The sequence below is a fragment of the Xyrauchen texanus genome, chromosome 47 (assembly GCF_025860055.1).
Source record: "Xyrauchen texanus isolate HMW12.3.18 chromosome 47, RBS_HiC_50CHRs, whole genome shotgun sequence".
In the NCBI taxonomy this organism is placed as follows: domain Eukaryota; kingdom Metazoa; phylum Chordata; class Actinopteri; order Cypriniformes; family Catostomidae; genus Xyrauchen; species Xyrauchen texanus.
In genome coordinates, this window is record NC_068322.1 from 3,106,492 (window position 1) to 3,123,406 (window position 16,915).

The window sequence follows — 16,915 nt, forward strand, 5'->3', positions numbered from 1 at the left end:
ATTTTAACCAAATGTAGTCAGAGAAGAGTTATCTGGGGTCAACCATGGTTATGAATACCTCATCTACTTTATAGAATAATGGGGGGAGGGTTGTGGGGTTGATAGTGTGCGATACAGCAAGAAAGCACTAACTTACACAACGCATATTAAGAGAACAGCCCCCCTGAATTGTCTACCTAACATTTACACATTTGTCAAAGCCCCCAAAATGACAGAAACAGAGCTGGAAGCCACACCAATGACCCCAACAATTTTGTTGGCCTTTGGAAATATGCGCTGGTCTCCAATGTAGGTTTGAACCTACAACCTATTGGTTCCCAACCCAGACTGTTTACCACTACACTATGCATCACTCACAACAGCTCTACACACAGTGAGGTATACCTCACTCCCAGGCCCTAGATGGTCAAGTTGGACCCCTGAGCAAGCCTACTCACCTTAAAAAGTCTCTAAATGTTGTTCCAGTGTAGGTTTAAACCTACAAACTTTTGGTTGAAAGCCCAGATTGTTAACCACTTTACTACACAACAACCATAAGTCACAATAGCTCCCACTCCCAGACCCCAATTAGGCCATTAGCTGAGTCTGCTTACCTTAAATAACCTCAAGATGTTGGCGACCATGATGGAGACAGAGCTGGCCGCCGCTCCAATAACCCCAACGATTTTGTCAGGCTTGGCAAATATGGGCTGGTCTCCATTGGCACAGCGTACATCCGAACCATCACGCTCAATAAGAGCTTGCACAAAGGTTAGAGACTGCTCAAGGGCGTAAGTGTCCCTTGAGCAGGTGTCAAGGATACGGGCGCCCAGTGTCACGTTGGGCAGCAGATCCGGGTCTTTGTTGATGAAGTCGATAGCAAAGAGCATAGCCTCCAGTCTGTGAATACCCTTCTCCTTTTTTAACTCACCGCAGGCGACGCCGCGCTCACCCCGGGCATGAACAGGGAACAGGCCGCCAAGGATTATGTCACCATCCAGACGGATAGAGTGGGCGTACTCCGGTGGTGGTGTCTCAATGCGCTGAAGGGAGACTGGCAACCAGTAGCAGAGGAAAAGGAGGAGCTGATATTGCATCCGGCTTAGACGTATGGGATCCATATCCAAATGGAACAGGGGACAACGTGAGGAAGTATAGATCCAAAAATAGGTCCAGGTGGTTGAGGACTACTGGGGAAGTAGGCGGGTAGTAACGTCCTTGCCCATCTCAATGATTAAGTCGAGCCCCCTGACCAGTTAGAGTGTGGCCACGGGGATTTCTCATTGGACGCAAACGTAGGACATGCATGTCATGCATGAAGATGCAAAACCATTGAAGTCCTTTTCAGCATCAAACTCCAAAATTCTCACATCTTCAAAAGACTCTAAAAAGAAAAGAAAACCATGAGAGGCTGTACAATGAGAATTCAAACATGACTCACAGACACACACAATATGGGCAACAAAGCAAACTCAAAGACTGGGACGTTTTGACAGGAAGGAAATTACATCACAGTCATTTGGAGTTTGGTGGGGTCTTTCATTTCTCCCTCATTGAATCAAAATGTAAAGACAGGCTTTCCTCACAAATGTGGAAATGTGTCTACTTGTGGACAATGGAGCTGTCGAACTGATTTTTACACTTCAGCTTTGTGGATTGGAGTAGCAGAGAGGGAAATCAAGGTGAGTTATGGTGCACTGCTCTTCACAACAATTTGAATGCACAGATATTTACAGATATATTGACTGAGAAAGCATTCCTTGAGTAACCTATAGGGTTAAAAACAAAAGTATGCTTTGTATGTTTGCTCAGATGACCCATAAATGTCACAGTTTTCAGCAAATATCAAGCAACTGAAACATTTTATAGAGTCAAGCCAGAGAGAAACATGCTCATTACACACTCCCACATATCTACTCTTGAATGGATGGCTGCACAGTTACGCACAGTTGCGCATCCGAGATACACATGCTGCGCAATCTGCCGCCTGCATGCGCCAAGAGCTCCACCATGCACAGGAATACAACCGAGTGTGATTCTGCTTCCCTGGTGTTTCACAAATGCCACTGAAATTCCCACACGTCTCCCAAACACTGTGAATTACGCAGGAAAGCACACCTCTTTTTTTCTGAATCTTTATTCCTATTCTATTAAATGTTTTTATAGTCTGTTCTACACTCTATTGCATTCTATACTCTGTCTATACTGTTGCATTCTCGTCTATTTTATACTATATTTCTATAGTCTTTTCTACATTCTACTGTATATTATATCCACTGTTGCACTCTTTTCTATATTATACTTTTATAGTCTATTCTGCATTCCATTCTAGTTTGTATTTTTAAAGTGTGTTCATTGTATGTTTTATCTATACTGTTGCATTCTATTCTGTAATTCTATGGTCTATTCTACATTCTATGTTCTATCTATAGTGATGCATTCTATTCTACACTTTTATAGTCTTTCTGATTTCCTTATTCTAAAATGTGTAGTCTCTTCTACATTCTATAGCCTATTCTATACATCTTATTCTGCCTTATATACTACTCTACTCTGCTCTGCTCTGTTCATCTTTGGGAACACCAGTGCGCATCTGTTTCGTGCATCAACCCATTGACGCATGCTTGAATTTCAATGCATGTGCAGAAGAGTATACAGTATGTGACAACTGTATGTGCATATGCATAACAGAGAACACAAATATCTCCCTTTGCATCGTTTGCATGAGTTAATCTCTATGTGCGGGCTCGGGTCTCCCCTCTTCCATCGTTATATCAGAGACCGCGCGTGATGAAGGAGTTTATTGCCCCGGCAGGCGCATTGTGTCCCATTTCTCTTTTTAATTTACACGAATCGGTATGTGTCAAGCCGAAGCATCTTCTTTTAGAGATCCTATTATATTCTCTCCAAGAGACGCTTTCTCAAGGGAATCCAGAAAGCTTTTAAAAAAGTGATGGAGCTTTCTCTCTTTCTGTCTTGCTCTTGCAGTTGGACAAATAACTGTACAGTCCTCACCAAGTAATGGGATGCAATATGGAGTTCTAAGTCTGTTGATGCAACTTGTGTCAGAGTAAATTATGCACGATGCATCCTGATTAAAGACATTAAAACTAACTATCGGGCAATGCATTTATCGTACACCAATTCGGAGTTCAGAAAACAAAAATCTCTACATGCATAATCCCGTCTGTGTATGAGTATGCATGCATGCATTTACGCACATTCCTTTGATGCAATGCATGCAATGATTCACACACTTTAATCATCACAATGCACCCTCTTCGTACTCTTCCATTTTTTCTGATTGATCACCAAAGTGATTTTGCCCCAATGGCTTACTAAAAGTGCAACTATTAGATCGAAACACCAAATTGCTTTTATAACGCATGCGTAAATAATTTAATAATAGGCTCAATGCAATTAAGTCAATGAGAAACAACTGTATCATAGATTTAACTCTCATCAGTGAACACAATGGCTCTGTTATTATTATTATTATTTTTATTATTAAGGTAGTAAATAACAGCATCTCATTACCACAGCGTTCCATTCTTAATTGGATTCTTTTAGATCACAGATAGTTTTCTCACTCAAATAATGTCTATCAAAATATCTTGATGTGCAATATTATAGTAGGCTATAATGCAAAAGTACATGAGAGTTCTTACCTCTGTCCGCTCTCTGATTGAGGCTCGTGGTGCTGAAATGAACAGCGCGTGCAGAAAGCATCACCAAAATCCTCCCTGTGACTGTGAATCTCTCTCTCTCTCTCTCTCTCTCTCTCTCTCTCTCTATGCAGCATTAAATCAAGCGTGCTCTCATTTCAAAAGGAAATGCACAGGATCATTTGAACAGAATGATTAAGGGAACACCTTCTCTTATGCATGATGCAGGATTGAATAAACTAGTTAATTGCAATGCAAATATGGATCAGATTCGACATTATAGATCGGCACATCACAGATGCAATGCAAAAACACTTATGTGTGAAGAAGGATGATTCTCACGAAACCTGTCATATAAAAGTGACATTAAAATAATTATAATAATGATAATTATGGTTATAATATAGACATTATTATTGTAAATGCATTGCATTGAATAAATGATAGTGTTTTATTATTACTATTATTGTAAATGCATTGCATTGAGAAATACTTGTATGAACATTTTAAAAGTATATATTAAATTGTAAAGTATTTAAACATCTTTAAACATTACATTAGTTTTTTACATAAGATAAAGACTGTTTTACAAACCACAATTAGGGAGGAAAATCCAGATTAATTCAATAATTCTGTATGCAAACAACTAGTGCCAAAAAAATCCTCAACATGTGATTGGTTAGTTGCAGAGGCACGTCTGAGATTGTCAAAATAATGGCTGGCCAAAAATTCACCTCTGACTATTTAAGCCTGAAATTTAAAGCTGATCTTTGTTTGCAAGCAGTAAGACTTGTCTTGAATGTTGGAGGATTTTAAAGTGTGGTCTGGCTCCTCTGTGCTTCAACAGCTGCTTTATAAGAAGTTTGCTAGTGCCCTCTAGTGATTATTCACTTTCTTACCAAGTATGACAGGAGTTCCCAACCTAACCTTACCCTCAGCTGAACCATTACAAAACTTGAATTATTCACTTCAGATTCACCAAGACTTAAAATAATCTCCTAACCTTTCAAAATATAATCAATCATACATATATTGAGTCCTTGAAATCAAATCTGACACCTTTTTAACACGCATTCTAGATCTGATTGTGAATGATTCGTCAGTGCACATTATTCCAAAGGAAACTATTTTTATTCATAATCTTTCATTAAATGCAATAACTTCCAATATATTATATATATATATATATATATATATATATATATATATATATATATATATATATATATATATATATATATATATATATATATATATATATATATATATACACACACACACACACACACCTAAAGGATTATTAGGAACACCTGTTCAATTTCTCATTAATGCAATTATCTAATCAACCAATCACATGGCAGTTGCTTCAATGCATTTAGGGGTGTGGTCCTGGTCAAGACAATCTCCTGAACTCCAAACTGAATGTCAGAATGGGAAAGAAAGGTGATTTAAGCAATTTTGAGCGTGGCATGGTTGTTGGTGCCAGACGGGCCGGTCTGAGTATTTCACACTCTGCTCAGTTACTGGGATTTTCACGCACAACCATTTCTAGGGTTTACAAAGAATGGTGTGAAAAGGGAAAAACATCCAGTATGCGGCAGTCCTGTGGGCGAAAATGCCTTGTTGATGCTAGAGGTCAGAGGAGAATGGGCTGACTGATTCAAGCTGATAGAAGAGCAACTTTGCCTGAAATAACCACTCGTTACAACCGAGGTATGCAGCAAAGCATTTGTGGAGCCACAACACGCACAACCTTGAGGCGGATGGGCTACAACAGCAGAAGACCCCACGGGGTACCACTCATCTCCACTACAAATAGGAAAAAGAGGCTACAATTTGCAAGAGCTCACCAAAATTGGACAGTTGAAGACTGGAAAAATGTTGCCTGGTCTGATGAGTCTCGATTTCTGTTGAGACATTCAGATGGTAGAGTCAGAATTTGGCGTAAACAGAATGAGAACATGGATCCATCATGCCTTGTTACCACTGTGCAGGCTGGTGGTGGTGGTGTAATGGTGTGGGGATGTTTTCTTGGCACACTTTAGGCCCCTTAGTGCCAATTGGGCATCGTTTAAATGCCACGGCCTACCTGAGCATTGTTTCTGACCATGTCCATCCCTTTATGGCCACCATGTACCCATCCTCTGATGGCTACTTCCAGCAGGATAATGCACCATGTCACAAAGCTCGAATCATTTCAAATTGGTTTCTTGAACATGACGATGAGTTCACTGTACTAAAATGGCCCCCACAGTCACCAGATCTCAACCCAATAGAGCATCTTTGGGATGTGGTGGAACGGGAGCTTCGTGCCCTGGATGTGCATCCCACAAATCTCCATCAACTGCAAGATGCCATCCTATCAATATGGGCCAACATTTCTAAAGAATGCTTTCAGCACCTTGTTGAATCAATGCCACGTAGGATTAAGGCAGTTCTGAAGGCAAAAGGGGGTCAAACACAGTATTAGTATGGTGTTCCTAATAATCCTTTAGGTGAGTAAATATATATATATATATAAATTCATTCTCCTTGTTAAACATCATTTCACTGGGACATGTGTCAAATTACAGAAGCCAAGTTAATTCTAAACTCTATTTGAAATAATTCTAATAAGTAATCATGAAACAGTTTTAAAAATCAAGACACATCAAGTCATTTTCTCAGTTTATTGTTGGTGGATACATTCATATTTATTAAACATTTGATCAGCTTTTAACTCAAGCCTCAATGCTGAGATAGTATCTTAGAACTACAGATTTGGACATCAATGTACACCGATCAGCCACAACATTAAAACCACCTGCCTAATATTGTGTAGGTGCCCCTCGTGCCGCTAAAACAGCACCAACCTGCATCACAGAAGAGCATTCAGAGATTATGTTATTCTCCACAATTGTACAGAGTGGTTATCTGAGTTACTGTAGACTTTGTCGGTTCAAACCAGTCTGGCCATTCTCTGTTGACCTCTCAAATCAACAAGGTGTTTCTATCCACATAACTGGCGCTCACTGGATGATTTTTGTTTAATTCGGAGTAAATTCTAGAGACTTTTGTGTGAAAATGCCAGAAATACTCAAACGAGACCGTCTGGCACCAACAATCATACATGTGATTGTCTAATCAGCCAATCATGTGGCACCAGTGCAGTGCATAAAATCATCCATATGCGGGTCAGGAGCTTCAGTTAATGTTCACATCAACCATCAGAATGGGGAAAGAAAATGTGATTTCAGTGATTTCAACCATAGCATGATTGTTGGTGCCAGACGGGCTGGTTTGAGTATATCTGGGATTTTCACACACAACAGTCTCTAGAATTTACTCACAATGGTGCCAAAACCAAAAAACATCCAGTGAGGGGCAGTTCTGTGGACAGAAACACCTTGTTGATGAGAGAGGTCAACAGAGAATGGCCAGACTGGTTTGAACCGACAAAGTCTACAGTAACTCAGATAACCACTCTGTACAATTGTGGTGATGAATAAAATCTCTGAATGCTCTTCTGAGATGCGGGTTTGGCACTGTTTTGGTGGGACAAGGGGGACCTACACAATATCAGGCAGGTGGTTTTAATGTTGTGGCTGATTGGTGTGTGTGTGTGTGTGTGTGTGTGTGTATATATATATATATACGGCAAGTATCCATCGATACTAACTTTGTTAATGGGATTGCTCATCCAAAAATGTAAATTCTGTCATCATTTACTCACCCTCACACTGTTCCACACCTGTACAACATTCTTCTGTGGAACACAAAATGAGATGTTAGTCAGAATGTTAGCCTCAGTCACCATTCACTGTCCTAACATCTCAATTTGTGTTTCACGGAGGAAAGGTCACGTGGGTTTGGAATGAAATGAGGATTAGTATAGGACAATAGATTTTCCATTTTTGGGCGAACTCCCTCTTTATTAGACAAAAAGGTGAAAGGTGTCAAAAAAGACGTCTCTAGATAACACGTGAATTTATCTGCAGAACTGCAGTGGAATTACAAATACAAATATGTATTAACATTTAACTGCAGTCCAAACTAAAACTGATCATATTCCCAAAGTGTATGTCTGTAACATAAATCACCTTTCCTTTAAAATATCTAGATTACACGATGTTCCAGTGGTTTTGATTCACACCTCCCCATCCGCTGTTTTCCCAGTATTAAAAAAAGACATCCAGACTTTATCCCCATACGTTTGCATTGAATACCAATGAGCACGATGTGCGTCAATTGCCAGCGCTTGGATGCACGACTGCAAGACTTCCATGCCCTGACAAAAAGCTCTGCCTGCGGCTGGATCCACTATAACGGGATTCTAGAACAATCGTTTGGTCAGTTTTGGGTGGAAATGTTGAATCTCACTGGTGGTGGCTGAGAAATGGAATGTATATGCATTACATCTGATATCTGAGAGAGGCATATAGCCCAAATAAATGGATAGTAGACCACAGCTTAAAAATACCATATACATTCTGCAGTATTTGTGCTGGGGGCCAAATGTGACAAAAGCGCCAAAAAGCCCACACACGCATTGCTGTGGGAGTGCAATGCCCTACTGAAGGTTTAAACGGCAAACTAAGTGTTTTTTACATTGTTGACTATTTATAGCACGGTTTCTTCCGTTTTTTAACGGTTCAGCTTTTCTTATTCACTCTCACTGATATCCGCTGTGATTCCAGTGTTGCAGAAAATCCTGTTTGTGGTCAAAAGGGATCTAAGAAAGAAAGAAAGAAAGAAAGAAAGAAAGAAAGACAGCAAGAGTTAGAAAAAGACACTAAAAGTGTGATTGATTTTGTACTTGTGCTATGGTAATGCCATGGTAACGTGGTATTCCCATGATTTTGTGGGCATGTACCTTGCAAATACAGTGGATTTTTGGGCATGACACCATGGTAAAGCTAAGGATTTTGTAGACATGGTACCACGGTTTTACTATTGATCTATTTGGCAATGCCATGGGGGATATTTTAGATGTGGTACAATGGGAACACTATTATTTTTTGACAATAACATGGTTTTCAGACATGGTACCATTGTAATATGTTTTTGGCACCACCAACGTCCTTTAGTCGGGACTATCTTCACAATACAAGTACTTTATTGCTTAAGTAACTCTCTGCCAATGTTCGATTGTGAGTGGGCAGTAATCCAGAATCTATGTTTTGTCATATTAGTTGTAACTTATTGCAACCCGGAGACAAACACCAAACCTCAGAATCAAACCGAACAAGTGCAATGCTAATTGTCAATGTGACATATGAATTTCAACAAGCATGAAGAGTGAAAATGGAGCATCGATGGGGAAAAAAAAAGCAAGAACATCAAAAGTGGACATTCATACCCAAGGCAACTCGTCACCATTAGTTGAAGATCAGAAAGCATCTGTTGTCTCTCCGGTACTGTGACAGAGTGCCTTGATTAATACAGTGCGACTGAGCCAAACGCTGTATCCAAGGACACAACTGAGCTATCTTAATTGCTTCTTAAAAGAAGCCCCCTCAAACGCAACCCTCACCACTCAACCGGGCACCCCAGGGGCTGTTTAAACCTTGAGGCGAGACCAGGGCGACCTAATTTCCGAGGCCTTGCTGTGGGATCCATATTTCATTCGTTTGTGCAGGAAGTCCACCCAGGGATTTCTTTTATTTATTAAGAGTAAGGCTGTTGTAACAATGCGCGAATCTAAGCACACCACCTTTCTCTCGCTGTACATACACTGTAAAAAGAGTTTAGTTTAAGTATTAGAGCGGAGGCATGCTGGCACAGGAATCCTGTTCCAAAACCAAGTGAGCTGCCTACTTAGAAAGTATATTAAAGCATCATAGGCATGCTCATGAAATGCGGCCGTTCCAATATATAAATATACGAATATAAAATTTAATATTTTACCCAATTTCTTTGTGCCATGTATTTTTATGCTTATTACAGTTTCCCAGCATTAGCTTAGCAACATGCTAACGTCAAACCCCTACGGGAGTCAATTGTTTGTCACGCCACCAGTGTGCTTTACACTAGGAGCGCTATTTATAGTTACAGCATTTGGCCACATCCTCACTGTGGCAGGGCGGAGGGTGGGTCCGGGTCGTGATTATACACACCCGGTCACTTATCAGGCTAATTAAGCATCCGAGAGGGATAAAGGCCGATTGCGGGCGGTGGTGCGGGAGAGAGAGAACGTAATGTGTGTTTTGTCTTTTGTTTAAGTTTCTCATTAAACTATTATTTATATTGCCAAGTCGGTTCTCGCCTCCTCCTTTCCATTGAACTACTTTACACTGGTGCCGAAATCCGGGAAGGAGGAGGGATGACCGTCGCGGAGTCCTCGACACTGCTGTCCACCCGGGGAGCGCCACTGCCTTCCGCCGGGGTAGGGAGTAGCCCGACAGCCCGGACGCGGTGAACAAGTGTGGACTGGACTCCACGACCGCCTGGAGCGATGGAGCCGCTGCCAGGGGTGGAGGAGTGCCCTGCCATCCCCCATAAATGCGGAGGGGTTGAGAGAAGACCGCAGTCCGCGAGGGGAGGATGGAAGTGACTCCCCGACCGCCTGGAGCGGTAGGGCCGCTGCCAGGGCCGGAGGAGTGTCCCCAGGAGTCGGCGTGAACGCGGAGGGGCGTTCTTTCCGCCGGGGGTCGGACTCCGGTCCGCCCGGGGAGGAGCGGCTGTCGTCCGCCTGAGAGGGTGGAGGAGTGATCAAGGACCATGCAATGGTGTATCAGAGAACCGGCGAGTAATTATTATTTTTTTCTCTCTCTCTCTCTCTCTCTCTCTCTCTCTCTCTCTCTCTCATATGTGACAGTTTTTTTTTGGGGGGGGTACTACACTGTTACAGGAATTTAATTATTTCTGTTTCCCTCCCCTGGTCCAGGTTGATGGGGATGACCAGCCGGCAGACGGGGCAAAAGGCACGCCCCTCCCCAGGGAAAGGGGGGGGGGGGGGGGAGTTGGTGTACGTCATGCCAGGGGCTCCCCTGCCTGAGAGAACGAGGGAGGAATGTGACAGGGCGGAGGGCGGGGCCGGGTCGCGATTATACACACCCGGTCCCTTATCAGGCTAATTAATCCTCTGAGAGGGATAAAGGCCGATTGCGGGCGGTGGTGCGGGAGAGAGAGATCGTTTACGGACATGTCCGTCATGTGTGTGTTTTGTCTTTCGTCTAAGTTTCTCATTAAAATATTATTTATATTGCCAAGCCGGTTCTCGCCTCATCCTTTCCATTGAACTACTTTACACTCACTAATCCGTTTTCACTTGAAAAAGTTTTCAGTTTCCCAACATCAACGTTTTCCAAAATAGGCGATAAATGGAAAGCATTTGGACATTGCCTATGTGGAGTGTTCCAAATCAGTCACCACTGAAGTTCCATGTCGGTTAGGAAGCTCCCTTGCATTCATACACATCTAGAAGTCAAAAGCAGTTCAAATTTGAAAATTTGAAGAATTCCGTCTTTGTATTTTTGAATGCAAAAATGCGTTGTGGGAACGGCTCCTTAGAAAACAGAAAGGCAGCTCGCTAGTTTTTGGACAAAGCTTCGGTATGGCATAGAGAGGCACTTTATGAAGTTTGGGACTTGAAACACTCACCAAACCACAACCTTCGATCTCGTCCTTATACCCGTTGCACTTCTGGCTGCAGTTTTATGATGGCTTCTCTTGTGCAACCCCAGGTACCTCTCCTTTTTGAAGGCCTGGTTACAGATGTTGCAAACGTGCAAAGATTTCTTTGTGCCATTCCCTTTTGCAACATCAGGCTTTACTTCCGTGCTATTGGTCACTTTCTCAGCATGGCGCACCTTATTGCTGACTTTGGAGGTCTTCTTACACAATGCACCGGGCGTGATTGGAAGCAGGTTCCTGCGTGTGAGATATGGAGAACTGTGGTTGTTGTTGACGTTTACATCTTGGCGATGTTGGCTTTTCGCCTCATCTTTGTTAAGCACAACCTCAGCCGGTTTCTTAACAGCACAGCTCTCCAAGGACTGCGAGATCCTGCTCAGATAGGCAGATTTCTTCTTGTGCAACTCGGAGAGATGTCTTAGCACATCCCTCTTGCGCCGTGTCTTGTAGCGGCAGAGCGGGCAGCAATAAAACTTGACGTAGAAGTCTGTGCCGTTGTCCGTGTGCAGCTCGATGTGCTTCACAAGGTTCTGCTCGGAGCTGAACGTCCTTCTGCAGAGCTTGCAGAAGCGCGTCTTGAAGTCAAATCCGGTGGAGAATACAGGCTTGCACGGGACCTTGTTCTCGCTGGAGGAGCTAGGACTATTGTTGGGAGTCTCTGGAGTGCTACCACTGACTGTTTTCTTGGCGCTGAAGGTAGAATCAGTTGAGTTGGTGTCAGAACTGGAGGTGACAATCTTGTGAACAGTCCGCAGGTGTCTCCGAAGGTGACCTCGGCCCCTGAATGTCCTGTTGCAGAGGAGGCACTTACAGTCCTTGATATCCACGTCTTCCATTTTGTCCAAAGGTTCTTTGTCCCGATGATCCTTGAGATCCTCTGCATCTTCTCCATCGATCATGTTCTCAACTTCACGTTCATCAGTACAATGTTCTTCTCTCATTTCCTCATCTTTCACGTTGACCTCCTCTGTGTGTTGTTCCTGGGTGTTTGAGTAGTAGGCCGAGCTAGCTGTACTGGTTTGGTTGGGGCTTTGTGATGAAGAGGGCAGGTCTTCCTCTTTGGACAGGTGTTGGTACACTGCATTCTGGTTGCCGGCAATGGGCTCCAGTGTCAGTAAATACTCCTGTTTATCAGAACGGGGATAGATGGCTTCCAGCAGCTCTTTCATGCCCTTTTTACCATCTTCAGAGGTGTCTACGGAACAAACAGGAAATAAATCCTTGTTTAAGGGGTACTACACCAGTGCATAGAGTTTAGACAATAGAATCACATACAAATAAAGGTATAGTGGCAAAAACATCTAATGCAGTGTTCAAACCTTTTGCTATTTTGCTACAGCTATTTTGGTCATGATCGTAAAAGATGTCTCCTCATCTCTTTTTGATCACCAAGTGTGACAAGTTCGCCAACTGTGATTAATTTCCTTTGTGATTAATCTTGACTTTTGACGGAGTTCTGGCAATTTCTAACAGTTTTCTGTCGCAGTCGTGCAGTGTGACTGCTCATAATAGCTAGATGACACCCAATCAATGCTGTCAATCTGGAGGATCGGGAGTCTTGGATACGATGTGTATCGTAGAGTTTGGCATAATCATGCCATTACTTTCATCACTGGGATCATATTTGTACAGAATAACAAGCAACAATTGTAAAGCACCATAAAATTCGGACAGTGTACATCCCACTTAACTTGTGAGACAGAGGGTGAAACAAAGGTAAATAAATTACCTGGATGAAAAGTTGACTAATATTAAAAGCACACTTTAGGGGAGAAATAAAATGATACAAAAGTGTAGAATATAATCCTTAATATTTATATGTAAGGGTTAGTTCACCCCCCCAAAAAAAACTGAATTTTCATTTTTGGGTGTAAAGCCTTGACATGAGTCACCTAACCTTATTGTCCAGATTTCCCCTGGCATCACAGTACTTCTAGTGCGCAGAAATAAAGGTGAGGTACATTGAGACACTTGCAATGGAAGTAAATGGGGCCAATTTTGGGGGGCAGACATTTTAAGCTTATAATTTCATAAAATTGCTCACATTTATTCTGTTAAACTCATGTATTGTTTATGCAGTTAAGTTGCTTTTAGTCATTTTAAGGATTTAGAGTTTGATGACATTACATCGTCATGGTAACAAGGTTGCAAAATTGGTTAACTTTACACAGAAAACGTTAGTAAGTGATTTTATCACACTAAAATAATGTTTACATGCATATGATTCAAGTCTTGATGCTCTTCTTTTGAAACTGGCCCCATTCACTTCCATTGTAAGTGCCACACTGGAACCCAGATTTAGCTGCAACAGGTAATTTCACTGTGAAAACATCGTCGATTCGACATTATTTGCAATAGTTTTACTCCACCTCAACAGCACTGGCAAATCAGCCCTGCACCTTTCCTCAAATCCGTCCAATGGGATTGAAGTGCTGTGCGTGCACCGTAAGAAAAGTTACAAAAAGTTGCATGTGCACGGCCGCGCGAAACGGAGCTTTGCGGAAGCCAGACGACCACCGCGATGGCGTTACTTTGTGTGCACGAACCAGATAAATCAGACTTTATTCCTCTTAAGCTTGCTCTAAATTCCTTACCCATTTCCATAAAAAATAATGCTGGACATTATTGACACACACACATTACATAAAACAACAAGAAATGGCAAAATAACAAACATCACCATCTTTAGAACATTTACATTTATGCATTTGTCAGACGCTTTTATCCAAAGCGACTTACAGTGCACTTATTACAGGGACAATCCCCCCGGAGCAACCTGGAGTTAAGTGCCTTGCTCAAGGACACAATGGTGTTGGCTGTGGGGATTGAACCAGTGACCTTCTGATTACCAGTTATGTGCTTAGACCACTACGCCACCACCACTCCAGTTTAGAAAGCAGTAAAGCAACATTTCTCACCGTCAGATTCATGCATTCTTGGTAAACAGTAAATCTCCTTGTGTTTGATCAGATTGGGAAGCCCACGGAAGAGACTGCGACACAGTTTACATTCAAAGATTGTGTCCACCTCTTTGAGGAGAAGGTGTTTTAACTGTGCAGTACCTGCAAAACACAAGGCAATCGAGAAGGTTCTGTGTTATCACGTGGTCATGTAATGCTTCCGTGTTTGCAATCTCCACATTCCCTCCTTTCTCTATTACGACCATTCATTCTACTACCATCATAAGAGGAGAGGATGCGAGCGGATACAGCACCTGTACGGAAACACTCAATGATCTGTTGGATTCCTGATTTGGAGGTTTGCAGTGGTGTCTGTAGCAGAGGAGGATCGCCGGGCTCCGTCGAGTTTACTGAAACACAAACACACAGCTGTGTATTCATACAGTACAATACAGATCAACAACAGATCAGTGACATGAAACAGGCTACACCCTATTAAACATTTTCAAGAAACAAAAATGTTGAGTCAGTGCTGTGGTCTAGTTTGAGTCTGGATTTTAGTATCAAGATGTTTAGTTCTAGGTCGAAACCCTCTTAAATTACAGTATCATACAGTACAGTACTCTATAATGAAGTTCTTGATGTTTGACATCTGAATATACTTATTACAGGGACAATCCCCCTGGAGCTACCTGGAGTTAAGTGCCTTGCTCAAGGACACAATGGTGGTGGCAGTGGGGATCGAACCAGCAACCTTCTGATTACCAATTATGTGCTTTGGCCCACTACGCCACCACCACCACCACCACTCCATGCTTTTTGGAGCTTCAGAGTTCTGGTCACCATTCACTTGCATTATATGGACGTTCAGAGCTGAAATATTCTTCTAAATATCTTTGTGTTGAGAAAGACATTCATATCTGAGATGGCATGAGAGTAAATAATGAGAATATTTTCATTTAAAGGCTTAAAGGTGCAGTGTGTAAGATTCAGAAACCTGTGTTATTAGTGACACCTGTGGCCGTTAAGTGAACTGCAGCCAGCTACTTGTTGCTCGTGCACACACTCCATAGGGACGCGAGCATCGGCCAAAACAATGACGTAACGTACAAAGAGACTGAACGTGATTCACCGGCATCATGTTGACAGATGAGGCAGCATAATTAAAATTACACAGTTATGATTGTTTTACTACAAACTTTGAGACTGTATATTATATTTGACTCTCCGGTGCTGGAACAGGGCTTAAACAATGTGTGGATATCGGTCCGACTATGCCAGACTGTAGTTTGAAGTAATCACGATAGCCTATGTAGATGTTCGCTAGCTAGCCAGCTTTATCAATAGCGGTTAGCTAAATTTGTTGGATGATGAGAGTAGCGGTTTATAAAATAGACATTATAAATATATTGACACAATTCAGTATTAATGTGATTCCATCACAACGGTCATTTTGATATATCGATGTGCTATTGTTTTATAACAACAAAACGTATATATTTTCTGTATAAACAAGTTACGTTACACTATTGAATGGGTCTTTTTGCATTATCTTGAACACTGTCTAGCACATGTCAAGTTACGAAGCAAGGTAGCTTGCAATTCGTCAGCGTTAGCAGGGAAAATCAAGTTAGCTTAAATGACACAGATCAATCCTTATGGCACTATATTTCACATGCTTTGCAGTTATGCAAGCTTACCGGTCCAATAAGAAGAACACCAATTCAGGGTCGGTTTTGATCCTCAAAATCGAACGAAGGTCCCTCCAGGAATCAAATGCCCTGCCGATGTTCAATCTAGCTTTCACTCGACCGCGATCACATTCCCGCTTAGCCAGACGGGATTCAGTAGATAAATGTTTTCTTGTTTGTTTTGTTTGTGTAGGAGCCGGTGTTGTGCTGGATTCTATCTCTAATGGTGCGTTCACATACAACACGATTACATAAAGTCGATGCAAAGATCCGAATAGGCGTGAATGAAGCGAATGGAGCGACTCGAACAAGCGAAATCGCTTCATTCTCGTGATGCATTGTTGTGAAAGCCTATCAGCATTGAGATTGTCTGGATGTCTCTGACGTACTGACGTAGTAGCAGAAGAAATCTGGAAAAATGGATGAAAGAATTGTTGTGCCCATGTGTGGGCACCCGGAATTGTACGACACAACGTCATACATGTACAGAGACCGGACGGAAAAACACATCGCTTGGAGGAAAGTGAGCGAGGAAGTTGGACGACCTGGTAAGTTCTGAAAATATGCGCGTCTACTTGATTCCAGCTATTGGTCGAACTTTACTATGAACCAAGTCGTAGAAGCCCCTCCTCCTGTCCTTTACCGGAAGAGAAGGGGGAATATTTGCGGGTTTGCGTTACTCACGCCAACGTGAGTTTGCGTTGTATGTGAACGCACCATAAGATAACGTTACCAACTGTTGCAGTTTGTTGTCGCTGTTGAATAGCGGAAGAGACGCACTGAGGCTCTCGGGAGCGTGCATAAACATCACATCCTTTGGATTTTCCCAGGAAAAGCAACCCGCTCCCTTCACATGAAAATCAGTCTACAGGCTTTAATAGGCAACCTAGGAAGTTCGGGAAGGGCTCATTTTTTAAGTTGCGTTACAAGCCATTCACACATTGGCAAAAAAGGTGCATGTTACACCTTTAGAGTTAACATTAAAACAAAAAACACCGTTTTGAGGATCTAAATGGAAGGTTCCAGTGAAAACCGACAAAGACCATCAGACCAGTCCTTTATTGTG

At 42.2% G+C, this 16,915-nt stretch overlaps 2 protein-coding genes across 4 annotated transcripts in view; both read right to left on the bottom strand.

The window, feature by feature from the left end:
* LOC127639288 (metabotropic glutamate receptor 8-like) overlaps positions 1–3,715 on the bottom strand; it is a 187,934-nt gene extending 184,219 nt beyond the window's left edge. For both annotated transcript variants that reach the window (XM_052121222.1, XM_052121221.1), the window contains exons 1-2: positions 3,648–3,715; positions 594–1,363 (exon numbers count right to left, since the gene is read on the bottom strand). In XM_052121222.1, the coding sequence (XP_051977182.1) occupies positions 594–1,100 (507 nt within the window). In that variant the 5' untranslated portion in view covers positions 1,101–1,363; positions 3,648–3,715. The remainder of the gene's footprint in view (positions 1–593; positions 1,364–3,647) is intronic.
* Positions 3,716–14,275: 10,560 nt separating this feature from the next.
* LOC127639110 (ataxin-7-like protein 1) overlaps positions 14,276–16,915 on the bottom strand; it is a 32,065-nt gene continuing 29,425 nt past the window's right edge. For both annotated transcript variants that reach the window (XM_052120960.1, XM_052120959.1), the window contains exons 13-14: positions 14,473–14,568; positions 14,276–14,320 (exon numbers count right to left, since the gene is read on the bottom strand). In XM_052120960.1, coding sequence (XP_051976920.1) covers positions 14,566–14,568 — 3 coding nt within the window. In that variant the 3' untranslated portion in view covers positions 14,276–14,320; positions 14,473–14,565. The remainder of the gene's footprint in view (positions 14,321–14,472; positions 14,569–16,915) is intronic.